Raw genomic sequence first — 17,075 nt, 5'->3', positions numbered from 1 at the left:
CCAAAAGATTTTTCATGATTTCCTTGGTTTGTAATGTAACCAAATTAATATGAGATTGAAAAGCCACACGAGTTAATAGTCCAGGTACAAATGTATTCCAATGCAATATCATATAAATGTAAAAATGAAAATGTGTTATGGGGGCCAGAAGTTACTCCCTTTACCTGGGCTTGAAGGTTAAAAACAATATGTAGAGACTGAATTGAATAAACAATAAACTGCATGTGGCATTTTGACTAATTGAATGTTAAAGCACAGAGTTTATCAGCAGTTGGTTTAGCCGTTTGCTGCTCAAGGCAGTTTTGACACTTTTAACATACATGTTAAAATAATCATTTTTTGCTAGAAAATTGCTTTCCAACCCAAAACGTTATATATTTTCTGAAAGCAGGGGCCCTGGAAAATAAAATGGTGGTTGTTGCAATTTTTTGCCGCCCAATATTTGTTCTGGATGGGCCTCCCTAGTTTGGAGATTCCATAGTGCCTTGGGCGGGACGGAATCTCCAAACCAGTGTCCAGGTTTTGTAGAGGAACAGTAGGTGCCCAGGTGCACACAGCCCTTATAATGGAGGTTTAGGAATACCTCAGGGCTCCACCCAAGACAGACAGAAGGTATCCTACAGGAGACAGAGAGGCTGCAGTTGGCAGGTGGAGTATGAACGTCTCCAAGAGACAGTTAGCAGCCTGAGGACTAGGCCAGAGGAGCTGTGTGCATCTGAGTTAACGGCCTGAGGACTAGGCCAGAGGAGCTGTGTGCATCTGAGTTAACGGCCTGAGGACTAGGCCAGAGGAGCTGTGTGCCTTGAAGAGCTGGTGGTTGGCAGGACCAGTATCTATAGCAGCAGTCCTGCTGGAGAGTAGCCAGGTGGGCTAGCATTTTCATTTTGATTGTGCATATGTTACTGTAGAAGAACCCCTGCATAGGAAACCTTATGTTGAACTTTTGTTTTTGCCTTTCCTTTTAATAAAAGTGGGCTACCAAGCCCTGAAATACAGTTTCTGACTAGCATGAACTCACTTGAAAACACATCCACCATGGAGCTAAACATCCCCCATGTCAATATATATATACAGTATATATATATATATATATATATATATATATGTGTGTGTGTGTGTTTATATTAGAGTTGCACCAATACCATTTTTCTTACAGCGAGTACGAGTAATGATACAACTTTTTTGTACTCACCGATGACAATTACAGATATCTGCAACTGCTTTGTTCACACTTCAGCTGTCAGCAGGGGAACTCCACTGACAGCTGAATGAGTGATCGGTAGTTAAGGACACGGCAGCTCCGCAGTGGCTCTCACACCTGTTCACCCTATATGGACCACAGCAATTTTTACATTTCTGCTATGGACCTGTTTATTCGGTGATAACTTTGTCATTACTTAAGATAACAACGTAATACAAATATATTATTTTTTTAAGGACAAACAAGGCTTTCGTTTCATAAATATTGTCTTGCTACAATTATATTTTGTTTTAATGTAACAAAACTAAAAAAAAAACAAACACTTTCTCTTTTTTGAGCAGTGTTAGTTTAAAAAATAATTATTGTTATTGCACATAAAAAGTGCACGTTTTATTCTGTAATTTGTCCTGTTAAAATGACACCAAAATTATGACTTTGGTTCAAAGCATTGAAAAGTTATTTACATTTGTCCCTCTTCAGGGGGTGCGGGATCGTATGACCACTATGATGCTCAATGAACAGATGTTGAGTATCTGCAACGACTCCCAACATAAATTTTTGAAAATTTGGGAGCCGTGGTTGCAATATGCCTTTCCCTCACTCCCCCGGCTAGTCTGGGGATGTAATGGCGTTCGGTATTGGCGCTCTTGGACCCCTGCTCTTTGCCCCCCCCTTTTTTTTTTCCTTTCCTCTTTCTTCCTTTTTCTCTCTCTCTCTGTGTTTTTGGTGTGACTGGACAGCTGCATTTAGTTGTTATAGGCAGTTACATTAATGTCTTGCAACTTATGTGCCATTGATAGCCCCTGCGCGGACGTACCTTTTGCCCTGTTGGCGTTAGAGCATTGTTTTTCCTTTTTTTTATTTTGTATTTTTTTTTATCTGTGCAATTGATAGCCCCTGCGTGGGCGTGTTTTATTGCCTCTGCTTTATATTGTTTAAAAAATTTATAAAAACCATTGAAATAGAAAAGTTATTTACAAATGATTTTTTTTTTCAATTTTGTGCTTTTTTTTCAATGTAAAATGTGTAAATTTATGGTAAAGGTGTAAAAATATTAGCAAACAAAGCAAGCAAAAACATTTTTAATTATTAATAGTTTATAAAATAGAAATTAACAAAAAAAATTCAGTGGAAAAATAGCTAAATAGATTGCAACAAAGGATTGTTCGAATGGTGGCTAAAGAACCTCGATCAACTTCCAGACAAATTCAAGCTGACCTTCAGGCACAGGGTATAACTGTGTCAGCTCAAAATTATACGTTGCCATTTGAATAAAAAGGGTAGGAGACCCAGGAGGACCCCATTGCTGACACAGAAACATAAAAAAGCCAGATTAGAGTTTGTCAAAACTTACCTGAGAAAGCCAAAATCCTTTTGAAAGAATGTGCTGTGGACAGACAAAACAAAATTACAGCTTTTTTTGTAAAGCCCATCATTCTAATGTTTTCAGAAAAAGAAATGAGGCCTTTAAAGAAAAGAATACAGTCACACATGGTGGGGGTCACTGATATTTTGGGGCTGCTTCAGGCACTGGATGTTTTGACTGTGTGCATGGCATTATGAAATCTGAAGACTACCAAAGAATTCTGGGGTGCAGTGTAGGGCCCAGTGATAGAAAGTTGAGTCTCCGTCAGAGGTCATGGGTCTTACAGCAGGACGATGACCCAAAGCATACATCAAAAAGCACCCAGAAATGGTTTCAGAGAAAGAGCTGGAGAATACTGAACTGGCCAGCAATGAGTCCAGATGTCAATCCCATAGAGCACCTGTGGAGAGATCTTAAAACAACAGCTGGGAAAAAGCACCCTTTCAATCTGAGAGACCTGGAGCAATTGGTGATAGAAGAGTGGTCCAAAATTCCAGTAGAGAGGTGGGAGAAACTCACTGATGGTTATAGAGAGCGATTAATTTCAGTTATTTTTTCCAAGGGATGTGCTGCCTAATATTAAATTGAGGGTTGCAATAATTGTGTCCAGTCCATTTTTGGGGTTTTGTGTGGAATGTATCAGATTTGCCTTTTTTGTTTCTCCATTTTTTTGTGTCATACCAATAAAAACAAAAGAAATTAACATGAGAATGCCTAAACATGTGTAATTCCAACAATTTTCTGGGTGTATTATCTGACAGAATTGCAGGGATGCCAATATTCTTGGCCATGACTGTATATATATATATATATATATATATATATATATATATATATATATACACACATACATACACACAGTCGAATAATAGTTGCAAATACTAATGGTTGGACATACATGCTTCAATTTTTTATCCAAATGATTTGCAATTCAATAACAAGGACCGATGACGCAAATAATCGAATACCTTCGCTCTACCAATCAATTTAGATTCCGTCATATTCAAGCGATCTGAGTTGATTGCCCAGGGTGGAAAAATATAAATCGATTTCCATCGATCAGCAGCACTGAGATACTTCCCTGGTTGTGGCAGATTGGATGGGTTGTCTACTATAGACCAACTATTACTATTAGAAGAGATTGATCGAAAAACAAACTGATCATTTATTAAAGTGTGTATGACCCCCATATAATTAAAATTGGCAATAAAATAGATTTCAAACTGTGCAATTTATAAATGTAGAATGAACTAATCCTCCCTGAGTACTGCAACCAGTAATGCTAACAGTGGGAAACAATAAATAACTGACACATCTAGGGAACCTTTTTAGTGCCAACATTGTTTCCAAATAAAGAATATTCTGCACTAAAAGAAAAACAAATAAAGTTAAAACAATTATTGACTAAAGTTACATGGAAACTATACATTATTGTGGGCTTGACTTATAGGTACCACATCCATAATTATCTAGAACAGGGTTTTCAACCAGGATTCCATGGAACCCCAGGGTTCCTTCAGAGGTTGCTAGGAATTCCTTGAGCAATGAGCAGTTTTTGCCTCTCAGATAAGTTCAAACTGACAACAATGATCTTTATCGCTATCTGTAAGGGGTAAATTATTCCCAATGACCACAAGTGTAAGGAGCATACATTCCGCTGACCATCACACTCATGTATCATGAGTTGCAGATATAGTAATTTTTAGCAGGGGATCCCTGAGACTGGAAAGTAATTTCAAGGGTTCCTCTGTGTTAAAAAGGTTGAGAAAGCTGATCTAAAGTTACAAACCAAAGAAAAAAATACGGTTGGAATTTTGGTGTACCCAAGGATTATGTCCATGAAACCTGTAGGAGAACTACACATTTACAAAAAATATACATAAGTAACATATATAAACGTATATTATGGTTATACAGGATTTATATCTTTTAAAGGTGTTCTAAGGATCAGACTAACAATTCATGGGGCCCCCGGGCAATAGGGGACCATGGGGCCCTTGTGTCCTTGCCCAAACTCAAAAAAGCCTATGAAAAAAGGTACCAGGGGCATCTCATAGGGCCCCCTACTGACCCTGGGCCCTTGAGCAGTGCCCGAGTTTCCAAATGGTCAGTCCGCCCCTGCTAAGGATGCGGATTATGTCCAAGAAACACATAAAAGAACCAGGATCCCTTTGTCCATATTCGTATAATTTACTAATATGCACTAAAGTGTTAATAAACCCACAACAGTAAAATCAGTCTCTATATGCAGTAAAGTATACTTGTTATACTCACTGTGGAACCTAAGGGGTTAATCCTCCGCATTGTGTAAAAAGGCTGTTTGATTCTGTCTTCTCTGATCCTCCCCTTCTTCTACTGTCTCCAATCAGTCTGCTGATAGAACAGAGCTCGAAGAGTCACTCTGCACATGCTTAGTTTAGTGTGTATTGCTAAAGAGTTTTTTTTGTCTTTGGGAGGGTGAATATGATCAGCACAGGGCCAATCAGCACTGTCCAGACAGAAGGACAGGGGTTATACAGCCTCATAGGACAGTCAGAGCAGAATTAAAACTCCTCCTACAAACTTTGACCAGTGTTCAGCTGCACGCTGATAGAAGGCACAATACTGCTATATACTGCTGCAGAGAAAAGGTATTTAGAAGTTTATATTTAGTACAATAATTGCCATGTTGTGTGTACTGTGGGAGACCAGATATAGAGAATACCTTTATGTATTTGTAACTGTCACAAATATTGGCAGATGCATAATATAGGGGAACCTCAAGGAAGGAGTCACTAAATATGTATGTTCATTTAAGCTTTGTTTACATTTGGTTTGTCATTTGAAGCATGATTCACATTCATGTTGCTCATCAGACTGGGATAGACAGGTAGCGATTCTTGACCGTTACCTTGTTTAGGTCACGGTAGTCAATACAAGGTCTAAGAGTTTGATCCTTCTTCTCAACAAAGAAGATCCCGGCTCCTCCTGGTGATGTAGAAGGCCGAATAAAGCCCTTTTCCAAACTTTCATCTATATATTCCCAGAGGACCTCTAATTCGGCTTCGGATAAGGGATAAATTCTACCGAAAGGAATTTCGGTGCCGGGCAGGAGCTCAATTGGACAGTCATAGGAGCGATGAGGAGGAAGGGTGTTGGCACTTTTCTTATTGAACATGTCCAGATACTCGTGATATACTACAGGAACAAGTTTCATGGTTTCAGGGTCAGAGTGAATGCTGAGAAGAGGAGTTGCCTCATTTGTCTCTTTAGGAATACAGTGAGTCAGACAATATTCTGAAGGAAAGAAGATTTCTCCAGACAACCAATTGATGGTTGGGTTGTGGGCTCTTAGCCAAGGCATGCCGAGAATAACTGGAAAAATCGGGGAGGTAATAATATCTAGACATAGGAATTCCTGGTGTCCTGAAGGAGAGTAGCAGAATATTGGCACGGTTTCCTGTGTTACAGGGCCAGAACTGATACCAGATCCGTCTGCCAGATGAACTGCAAGTCTTTGTGCTTTGGTACAGAGTGGAATCTGGTGTTGAGTAGCGAAGTGAGCATCCATAAAACAGCTACAAGCATCCGAGTCTATGATGGCCGAGACCGTGATTGTCCTTCGGCCAGCTGTAGCTGCAGATGAAAACAGAGATGCGTTCGGCTTGCCCCTTGAGGGTGCATCATGTAGAAACAGTTGGGAGAGGGCTTATGAGATTTTGCCGGGCAGGTAGCCACGAAATGACCTGCATCACCACAGTAGAGGCAGAGGTTGGACTTCTGCCATCGAAGGCGTTCTGCTGCGGATAACTGCGGTCTCCAGAAACTTCTAGCTGGATTGGTGGGCGATTCTGATGAAACAACATTCGTAGAGGGCCCAATTTCGGAGCATATTAGAATCTTCCCGTTAGTCCTCTCACCCTGCCTTTCCCGAATCCGACGGTCAATATGAATCGTCAGGTCTATCAGACTCTCCAACCTGGTTGGTACCCCCACTCGGGCCAGCTCAGCCTTCAGGGTATCAGAAAGGCCAAGACGGAACTGATAGCGGAGAGCAGACTTGTTCCACTGAGTATCAGAACTCAGATGCGGAAATCAATGACATATTCTTCCACAGTCTCTGGCCTTGCTGTAGCTTACTGAGCATAGTTTCAGCAGTTTGGCGCCAGAAGGGGTCATCATAGATTTGTGCCATCGCTGTAAAGAATAAGTCCACTGAAGCTAGGGCCGGATCGTGTTGTTCACGGAGATGGTAAGCCTAGGACTGAGGTTCATTTCTAAGAAGTGTGATAATAAATCCCACCTTAGTGTTAGATGACGAGAAGGTCCTGGGGAGCAGGGAAAAATATAACTCACAGGAGTTACGAAAGGTCCTGAACTTCCTGTGGTCCCCTGTAAAGAACTCAGGCGTAGGCACCCGGGGTTCTGGTAGGGCAGAGGTTTCAAAGATTATACTGGTCTCTGTTTGAGTGACTGCATCAAAGGTGGCCATGAGATCTGTGTCTATGAGAACATTAGAGTCGGTTCGCAGTTTACTCTCCAGGTGTTCAAAGTTTTTCTGTAAATCGTGTATCACAGTGAACAAGGTAGTTACTGATTGGCGAATGTCCCCCAGTTGCGAGGCCTCCCTTTCAGACTCCATCATTGGCTGACTGGTACTGTCACGTACCTGATGGGAGACTGAATTGATGAGGTCAGCCTCACTTGTGTCACTAGCCCTGAGCCCACTGAGGTTGAAACAGAGGGAGTCTAGGACCCAGGGGAACAAGAGTGCCAGTAGTTGTTGTTTGCAGCTCTTGCAGATGAATACCTTGGAAGGCTGAAGATTCTTTGATTTTGGCACAGGAGTAGCAGGCAGAGCAGGTTTGGTAGATTGCCAGGCGTGCACCAGAGCAAGGCAGGTAGTGAAGACAAGAGACAGGAGCAATGTCATGGAAAAGCCAGGGTCATCAACAGTCGGGCAGCGCGGTACAGAATCAGAAGGAGAGGCCAAAGTCAGGAGCAGAGCCGAAGTCAGGAACCAAGAGCAGGAGAGTAATCAGAGTCAGATGAGGAACAAGCCGGGTCAGCAACAAAGGAATCACACAGGAACAAGCAGGACACAGGGGGGAGCTGAAGACCAGTCAGCACTGAACCTGAGCAGAGGCCCTCCTTAAATAGCCCGTCTGTCGCCAATCTTCGCTGTGCGTGTGCACGTGCATGATTGCGCATTCCTGCGCGCCTGCGCACAACCGGCAATTCTTCTGCAGGATCTCTTTCGCGCATGCGCGTTCCCGATCGCGATTGTTCTTGCCGGAAATCCCTTACAAGCATTCTTTGGACAGATGACATGAAGATTAATCTGTACCAGAAAGATGGGAAGAAAAAAGTGTGGAGAAGGCTTGGAACAGCTCATGATCCAAAGCACACAACATCATCTATAAAACATGATGGAGGCAGTGTGACGGCATGGGCATGCATGGCTTCCAGTGGCACTGGATCATTGGTGTTTATTGATGATGTGACAGAAGACAGAAGCAGCTGGATGAATTCTGCAGTGTTTAGAGATATACTGTCAGCCCAGATTCAGCCAAATGCAGCAAAGTTGATTGGGCGGCACTTCACAGTACACATGGACAATGATCCAAAACACACTGCAAAAGCAACCCAGGAGCTTTTGAAGGAAAAGAAGTGCAATATTCTGCAATGGCCGAGTCAATCACCGGATCTCAACCCCATTGAGCATGCATTTCACTTGCTGAAGGCAAAGCTAAAGGCAGAAAGACCCACAAAGAACAACTGAAGACAGCTGCAGTTAGAGCCTGACAAAGCATCAGAAAGGAGGAAACCGTGTCTTTGGTAATGTCCATGGGTTCCAGACTTCAGGCAGCCATTGCCAGTAAAGGATTCTCAACAAAATATTACAAATGAACATTTTATTTATGATTCTATTTAACTGTCCAATTACTTTTGGTCCCTTGATAGCAGCACAGTGGCTAAATGGTTAGCACTTCTGCCTGGCAGTACTAGGGTCATTGGTTTGAATCCCAGCCACGGCACCACCTGCCTGGCGTTTTCATGTTCTCCCTGTGCCTGTGTGGGTTTCCTCCAGGTACTCTGGTTTCCTCCCACACTCCAAAGACATGCTGGTAGGTGAATTGGATCCTGTCTAAATTAGCCCTAATATGTATGAATGTAAGTTAGGGACCTTAGATTGTACACCACTTAAGGGTTAGGGACTGATGTGAATGTACAATATATATGTGTAAAGTGCTGTGTAAATTAACGGCGCTATATAAGTAACTGAAATAAATAAATAGGGGGGATGGCTACTCTTAAGAGCGATAGTTCCTAAACCCTTCCTCCAATTTGGATGTACATACCCTCAAATTAAACCTGAGAGTGTGCACTTTCAGCCCATACATATAACTATAGCTAGAATATGTTTTGGTAAATACCTGGAAAAAAAACCTAAAATTGTGCCTGTGTCCAAATATGGACCTACATGTATATCCAATTCTGCATTCAAGCCTTTCACTAGCACAGTGTCTAGTTCGTAAATCCACCAATTTCCTGACTACCACCATTGTACTCTCCAGGGTCTCTGCTTCCAGAAAATGTATACTCTTTGGGGTTTTCACTAATCTTCAGGCCTACAATGTGCCTTTTACCATGTGGATTTCCACAGCTTGGGCAGTAAAAGTGTTAATAATGGCGGCCTGGACTCACTCAATCGCTCACAGGACTTCCCTCATTCACCGTATAACGAGCCGGCTTGTCCCCTCCCGGCCGCCCTACCTCAGCTTCTCCTGTCAGTCCCGGAAGAGAGCGCCTGCCTGCTGCGGTGCGCTCTGGGAAGTGTAGTCCCTGCCCTCGCCGGCTCTGTCATTGGGGCGCCTTACTGAACTGCAAGTCCCATGTTCTCCCGTGAGCCTCGGCGCGGCCTGGCCAGGCTGGGCTGGGGAAGATGGCGGCGCCTTTGGTGCTGGTGATGCTGGTGGCGGTGACAATCAGGGCTGTTCTGTTCCGCTCCAGCCTGGCCACCTTCATCTCCGAGCGGGTAGAGGTGGTGTCCCCCCTCAATTCATGGAAGAGAGGTGAGAGGGGGCGCCGGGGGAGGAGGAGGAGGGTGGGACAGGTGTGAGCAGGGAGGAGTGCGGGCAGGTGTATGGAGGAGGACAGGGGAATGACTCGGGGAAAAGGGAATGGTGGGCGAGGGTGATGGGAAATGACAGGGAAGATGATGAAGAGAAGATACCATGGGGGATGACGGGGAAGATGATGAAGAGAAGACACCATGGGGGATGACGGGGAAGATGATGAAGAGAAGACACCATGGGGGATGACGGGGAAGATGATGGAGAGAAGACACCATGGGGGATGACGGGGAAGATGATGGAGAGAAGACACCATGGGGGATGACGGGGAAGATGATGGAGAGAAGACACCATGGGGGATGACGGGGAAGATGATGGAGAGAAGACACCATGGGGGATGACGGGGAAGATGATGGAGAGAAGACACCATGGGGGATGACGGGGAAGATGATGGAGAGAAGACACCATGGGGGATGACGGGGAAGATGATGAAGAGAAGACACCATGGGGGATGACGGGGAAGATGATGGAGAGAAGACACCATGGGGGATGACAGGGAAGATGATGAAGAGAAGACACCATGGGGGATGACAGGGAAGATGATGAAGAGAAGACACCATGGGGGATGACAGGGAAGATGACATGGAGGATAATAGTGGGCTACATGGAAGATAACGGAAAAAGAAGATGCCATGGAGGATGATGGGTTTACATTGAGGCTGATTGGGGATGATGGGGAAGATGACATGAAGGGTGATGGGGGAAGACAGAGAAAATGCCATAGAGGATGATGGGGGTTTACATTGATGCTGATGGGAGATGACAGGGAAGATGCAATGGGAGTTGACATGGAGTATGACGGGGAAGATAAAATGGAGGATGATGGATGAAGAGAAGATACAATGGGGGATGACAGGGAATAATAGTGGGTGACATGGAAGATGACGGGGAAGACAGAGCAGATGCCATGGAGGATGATGGGGGTTTACATTGAGGCTGATGGGAGATGACAGGGAAGATGATGAAGACAGAGAAGACACCATGGGTGATGATGGGAGTGGACATGGAAGATGATGGGTGATGACAGGGAAAATGACATGGAAGATGATGGGGGTTTACATTGAGGCTGATGGGAGATGGCAGGGAAGATGATAAAGACAGAGAAGATACCATGAGTGGCAATGGGAGTTGACATGGGGGATGACGTGGGGGATGACGGGGGAAGATGGCGTGGGGGATGACGTGGGGGATGATGGGGAAAGACAGAGAAGATGCCATGGAGGATGATAGGGGTTTACATTCAGGCTGATGGGAGATGATAGGGAAGATGATGAAGACAGAGAAGATGCAATGGGAGTTGACATGGAAGATGACGGGGAAGATGACATGGAGGATGATGGGGGATGACGGGGAAGATGACATGGGGGATGATGAAGAGAAGACACCATGGGGGATGACAGGGAATAATAGTGGGTGACATGGAAGATGATGGAAGAAGACAGAGCAGATGCCATGGAGGATGATGGGAGTTTACATTGAGGCTGATGGGAGATGACAGGGAAGATGATAAAGACAGAGAAGACACCATGGGTGATGATGGGAGTGGACATGGATGATGATGGGTGATGATGGGGAAGATGACATGGAAGTGATGGGAGGTGACATGGAAGATGATGGGGGATGAGGGAAAAGATGACATGGAGAATGATGGGGAAGACAGAGAAGATGCCATGGAGGATGATGGGGGTTTACATTGGGGCTGATGGGAGATGACAGGAAAGATGATGAAGACCGCATGAGTGATGATGGGGGATGACATGGAAGATGATGGGGGGATGAGGGAGAAGATGCCATGGAGGATGATAGAGGTTTACATTGAGGCTGATGGAAGATGACAGGGAAGATGATGAAGATACGATGGGGGTTAACATGGAGGATGATGGGAAGATGACATGGAGAATGATGGGGGAAGACAGAGAAGATGCCATGGAGGATGATAGGGGTTTACATTGAGGCTGATTTGACAGGGAAGATGATGAAGATACCGTGGGTGGCAAAGGGAGTTGACATGGAGGATGATGATGGGGAAGATGACATGGAGGATGATGGATGACATGGAAGATGATGGGGGATGAGGGGGAAGATGACATGGAGAATGATGGGAGAATTATGCCGTGGAGGATGATGGGGGTTTACATGGTGGATGATGGGGAAGACGACATGGAGGATGATGGGGGGTGATGGGGAAGATGACATGGAGGATGACAGCGAAGATAATGGTGGATGACATATAGGAAAGATGGGGGATGACAGGGAAGATAATGATGGTGACATGGAGGATAAGGGAAGAAAGAGAAGATGCCATGGAGGAAGATATTGTTTTACATTGAGGATGATGCAAAATGACAGGGAAGATGATTGGGGGGGGGGGGAGACATGGAGCATGATGGTGGGGATAACAGGGATGATGTCATGGAGAGTGATGGTGGGTGATGTGGAAGATGAGTGATCGAAAGGATAATGGTGGAGGATGATGGGGAGGTGACATGGAGGATGATGGTAAATGATAATGGGGATAACAGGGAATATGATGGCAAAGACAAGAAGGGAACAGAGGAGGTTGCCTGGTGGGGGGTCTTGGACTATGGGCCATGGGAAATCTGGGAACAATAGACAGTATGAAAGTGATGCAGGGAAAAAGGAGTTTGTAATGGGGGGGATGCTAGGGAGAGATGTTTTGGAAAGAAGTGAGGGGGTTGGTGTGTGGGCAGGAGGATAGTGGGGTGGATGATGCTACTGTGAATGAATCCTGGGGACAGAAATGAGAAGAGTGGTGAATGAAGAGTATGCAGGAGATGTGTATCTGTGTAAGGAAGACATTTAGGACACATGCTTAGATACTGGGGATAATTGCAAGCAAGGGAGGATCCTGAGTGTATGGGGGGAGGGTGACCAGGATGCAGAAGGGATGCTTACAATAGTCAACTTTTAATCATTTATGTAAATTTTTTTTCACAAAGAAACTGTTGCTGTAATATTTTTAAAAAGTGTTTTCTGGAGTTTGGCTTTAATTTGTTAGTCAAGTCCATCTAACACTATTCTCTTCCCAGATTGATAATACTCCATTTTGGGTGGAGACACTGGCCAGATCACTGAGCAAAAATAAAGAACAAAAAACTTTAAAAAGCTGATGCAGCAAGCACACGTAAACTGAATCTTCACCCTCAACAGGATATTGCCTCCGCTCCACCCCTCTTCTCCTCCAATGTGCAAATTGAGCTTTTTTTAAAATGAAAACTCTTTGTCACCCCTGCAACAAGCACATAATTTGCCTAGGCGAAAGACGTGCACTTTGCCTCCTGGGATATGTGACGTACATATCCCAGGAGGCGCAGCAGGCATAGTCCTTCATTGAATAGGGTGGATTTGGGCAGCACATCATTAGGAAGCCGCTGGCTGAACTTGGAGGAGCCGGCAGCTTCTCGACGACGTCATCAAAGGAAATGGCGGAACGGGACTGAGCAGAGGGCAGAAAAGATATTAGCAGGACAATGCTGGATCTGCTGGACGGGCAAGTCCCTAAAATGTGGTGGATAAAAAAAAAAATAAACGGGAAGGTTGGAGATCAGATTTAATGATTGGTAAGCTGCAACGTGTTAGAATTTTGTTCTCGGATTTAATACTATTTTAAGTACGGTGGGCAGCCTCCTCAAGCAATGAAATTGATTGGGTGGGGCAAATTTTGACATGTATAGGAATTTGAATTGCTTGCATTTGTGAAAGTTTCACTTTTACCCAGGATTGATCGAACAGATTTGTAGCGGAAGCATCCTTACAGACATTCACTAGTCAAATGATTGATTTGAGCATAGGACTGGAGAAGCCATCATACAACGAACACATAATATGATGCGTTTTTGAACTTTCAGATGTTTCACCCAGACTAATAGACAGATATTAGTAAACCATATCAGCAGTTACAATGTAAGTTTTTAGTCTTTCTTTCAGTTCCTCATAGTATCCTTTCTTTTACAGTGGTGGAGGGGATGTCCTTGTTGGATCTTGGTGTGTCACCATACTCAGGAGATGTCTTTCATGAAGTAAGTATCTGTAACAGTGTTTCTCAACCTTTTTGCCTTCGAGGAACCCTTCGCAAAAAGTTTGAGATCTCAGAGAACCCCTGAAAAAAAATGTTCAAATCTACAGCTCCCGGAACATTGAGTCTGATGAGTGAGCTGTAGGTGAAGCACATGGCTGGATGAGGAGGTGGTATTCGGTGTATGGCAGTGCTTAATGCAGAGAGGGGGCGCTAGTGGCTGGATGAGACTGAATGTAGCAGAAGGTGAGATCATAATAGCTTTATGTACAGTACATTTTTGGCATAATAACAAAAAGCTACTATCCTCTCACATCCTGCTACATTCAGTGTGATCCAACTATGTGCTCCTGCTCTCTGCAGTCTGCATCACTACTGTCATACACTGGATGTCACTGCCTCCTTTCTGCCCCTCCTCCAGCACTCTTGCCTCCCATACAGATCTCTCCTCCCATTGAGCCACATGCTCTGGTGGCTGTCTGTTTCCTCCTCCCTGCACTCTGCAATATCACGGCTGTAACAGGATCTCGCCTCCTGATCCAGCCATGTGCTCCTGCGGCTAGTGGCTCTCTGCCCTCCTCCCTCCACCACCCCTTGCACTCTGTGTCTCTGTAGCTGTGGGATCTCACCTCCCAAAGCAAGCCTGCTCCCGCCCTGTGCTCAGCTCTCTCACAGAAAGCCACCACCTCCTTCTTCAGCTCCCGCTCTCTGCACTACTCCTGGCCCCGCCCTCTGACTTTATAGCGGCCGGAACTATAGAGAAGGCATCCGCTATCAGCAGGGTGGATTTGATTTAAATCACTAGTCAGTAAGGCTTGATTTAAATCCTAGTTTTCTACATAGACTAATTCTTGCTGGTATAACTTTAATATACAAGTAGTTGAAGATTTTTAGAATAACAACTTTTCATTAGTTTTTTTATCCCCAGTTTAATAGGTTAATCATTCATATTTGGACAACTTTTCTGTTGTACTTAGGAAGGAGAAAAATAATCATTACCTTAATAACAATTTAAATAGATTTATTCAACTGAAACAATAACATTCCAGCATATGTGATTTGCTTAAACAAACATCCATGTTTGTTAACTAATTTGGCAAAACAAAATATATATATTTGAAGAAACTTAGACTGTCAGCCCCTTCCTCCTCACACTTAGTGTCACTTTCTTCTTGTGCAGATCTATTCCACTGCAAACAATCAGAAAAATATTGTTTCTATTCTATTCACTGAACTTCTTGAAACTTAGCAGTGAAGGGGTTGATTCTGTATTCATAGGTTTGTAGAAGTTAGAATTAAGGTCTTTTTCTTAACTCTGTTCATGTTATAACATTTTTGCTGTGAAGAAGAGGCATGTGATCTCCGCTGAGTCAGATTCAGTTCTGAGAACTGCAAAAGTAAACCAAGCATCTGTGATAATATCTTGTAGGCAGAGAAACTGCCCAATAATCGTACAAAAACCTCTGGAAGAGCATGACATTGAGCATGGATTCATGGAATTTATTTACCAAAACAATTAAACATATACAGCCTTATTCTACATAATTAAAAAACTAATCTTTATTTCATGATGGAATAACCTTTGGATGGTAATATATTTTCCTCAAAAAATATTTTATTTAAAAATATCCGATTTAAATTAAAAAAATCCGAATTTTTTGATTTTTTTTTTTTTAAAAATCATTGATTTTTATCCACCCTGGGTATCAGTCAGTAGTGTCAGCGCGCACTGCGAACAACACTGGCAACAACATTAGGTGGTACACATCCGCCATAATGTTGTTTCACGACAGAACCCCTGGGGACTTAGGGTTCCGCAGAACCCCGGTTGAGAAACGCTGATCTATAATTTGAGACATCATTATTATTCAGATCTCTCGCAAATTTTTTGAGTTGTACTTTTCCTGGGCATGCTAGTTCAAATCTGAATCTTTCTAGTCTAGGAACCGACCTATGTTAAAACATTTCAGAGGTAGGGTCAGCACTCATCCAGAGCTCTATAACTTTGCCCATTGTTGTCTGTAAATTTATGTACAGAGCAGAAGGCTGAACTGATCAGCTTGCTGCTGCTCCTTCATTGTCCAGTCACAGGCTGAGACAGGTGCTGGACCAGAGTACATGACTTCAGTGTAGTCTGCAGAGAGGTTCAGGAACTGTCTGTGCTGTTCTGCAGAGGTGCCCATTTCATAAGGTAGATAGTCTTTGTGAACAATGTGCCTGGCATTCCAGCATAGGGCTACTCGGATGAATCAAGGGCTCTGTTTGAGTTGTCTCTTCCTGAAACATGAACAGATCTCAGTAGGACCAGCTGCCTCCAGAGAAATTCGGCACAATATGTAACTTTCCTTTCCTTTATCCGAAGCATAAACTGAGCACAAAAAAACCCACCATAACATACCGAGTACTATTTTTAGGAAGTAATTACTTCGCTGTTTTCTTTTGTTTTAATTGTTAGTTTGTTATAAGGAAAACCCACGTTTTTAACTATTCTAAAATGTTTTTTCCCCTACAGACTCCTCTCATCATATATCTCTTCCATTTCCTTGTAGACTATGTAGAAATAGTGTATATGGTAAGTGAATTCTTGGCTTTATCCGTTTCGATATCAGAGCAGTGGTTTTTGTTTTTTTGTGCATGAGTTTTAAATGCACATTTTTAGTTAAAACCTCCACAAAGTGTACCTTTTCTGGGCCAAGCTAGCCCAAATGAATTATGTCCCTCGGTAATATGTAAGGCTGCTGGATGTGCTGCATAAACTGTATGTAGCTGAGGCTATGTACAGCACTGTGTTCCGGGTGTGAGACGAGACCTTCCTGTCTCATACCCGTAACAATAGTCTGTCTGAGTGGCGCTCAGCCATTTATAGAAAGCGATGTACACCTGTCCATGAATACAAAGCTTCCTCTGATTGAGTCAGGTTGTGACATTATCAGCCTGGCTCTCTGACTGGTGAGTGTCGGCGATGAGATTGGAAGGAATCCAACACACATCCACCACCTGATCTCCCTTCCGATTAACGAAGCCGGAAGTAACAAGCATTTTATTACTTCTGGTTTTGGGCTCTCATTCCTCTATCAGATCCTGGATGTTTCCTTTGCAATCCACTCCCATGTTCCATTGCCTGTGGACCAGAAGGCCAATAGTAGGCTGAGAAGATACACACACTCATGGCTGCTGTAGCAGTTGGGAGTGTGTATAAATGCGGCTGACATAAATCTTACGTTTTTTTAAATTCAAATTTTTTTTAAATCTTTTTTTCGCAATTATAAATATACCACTAATCCTTCTGAACCCCCATTACATACAGAGCTTTAGGCGTCATATATTTTCAACATAATATAAATAGTTGTGTAAGGC

The 17,075-nt window shown here is 43.5% G+C and overlaps 1 protein-coding gene across 1 annotated transcript in view; it reads left to right on the top strand.

Moving 5' to 3' along the window:
* The first annotated feature begins 9,453 nt into the window (after positions 1-9,453).
* Positions 9,454-17,075, top strand: part of PIGU (phosphatidylinositol glycan anchor biosynthesis class U) — a 35,781-nt gene continuing 28,159 nt past the window's right edge. The window contains exons 1-3 of the mRNA XM_089673294.1: positions 9,454-9,622; positions 13,658-13,722; positions 16,231-16,290. Coding sequence (XP_089529420.1) covers positions 9,493-9,622; positions 13,658-13,722; positions 16,231-16,290 — 255 coding nt within the window. The 5' untranslated portion in view covers positions 9,454-9,492. The remainder of the gene's footprint in view (positions 9,623-13,657; positions 13,723-16,230; positions 16,291-17,075) is intronic.

Source organism: Staurois parvus, unplaced genomic scaffold (assembly GCF_062004578.1).
Source record: "Staurois parvus isolate SC_StPar_1 unplaced genomic scaffold, SC_StPar_1.0 ptg000137l, whole genome shotgun sequence".
Lineage (NCBI taxonomy): Eukaryota > Metazoa > Chordata > Amphibia > Anura > Ranidae > Staurois > Staurois parvus.
The sequence above is the reverse complement of the archived record's forward strand: the minus strand, read 5'-3'. Positions and strand labels throughout refer to the sequence as shown.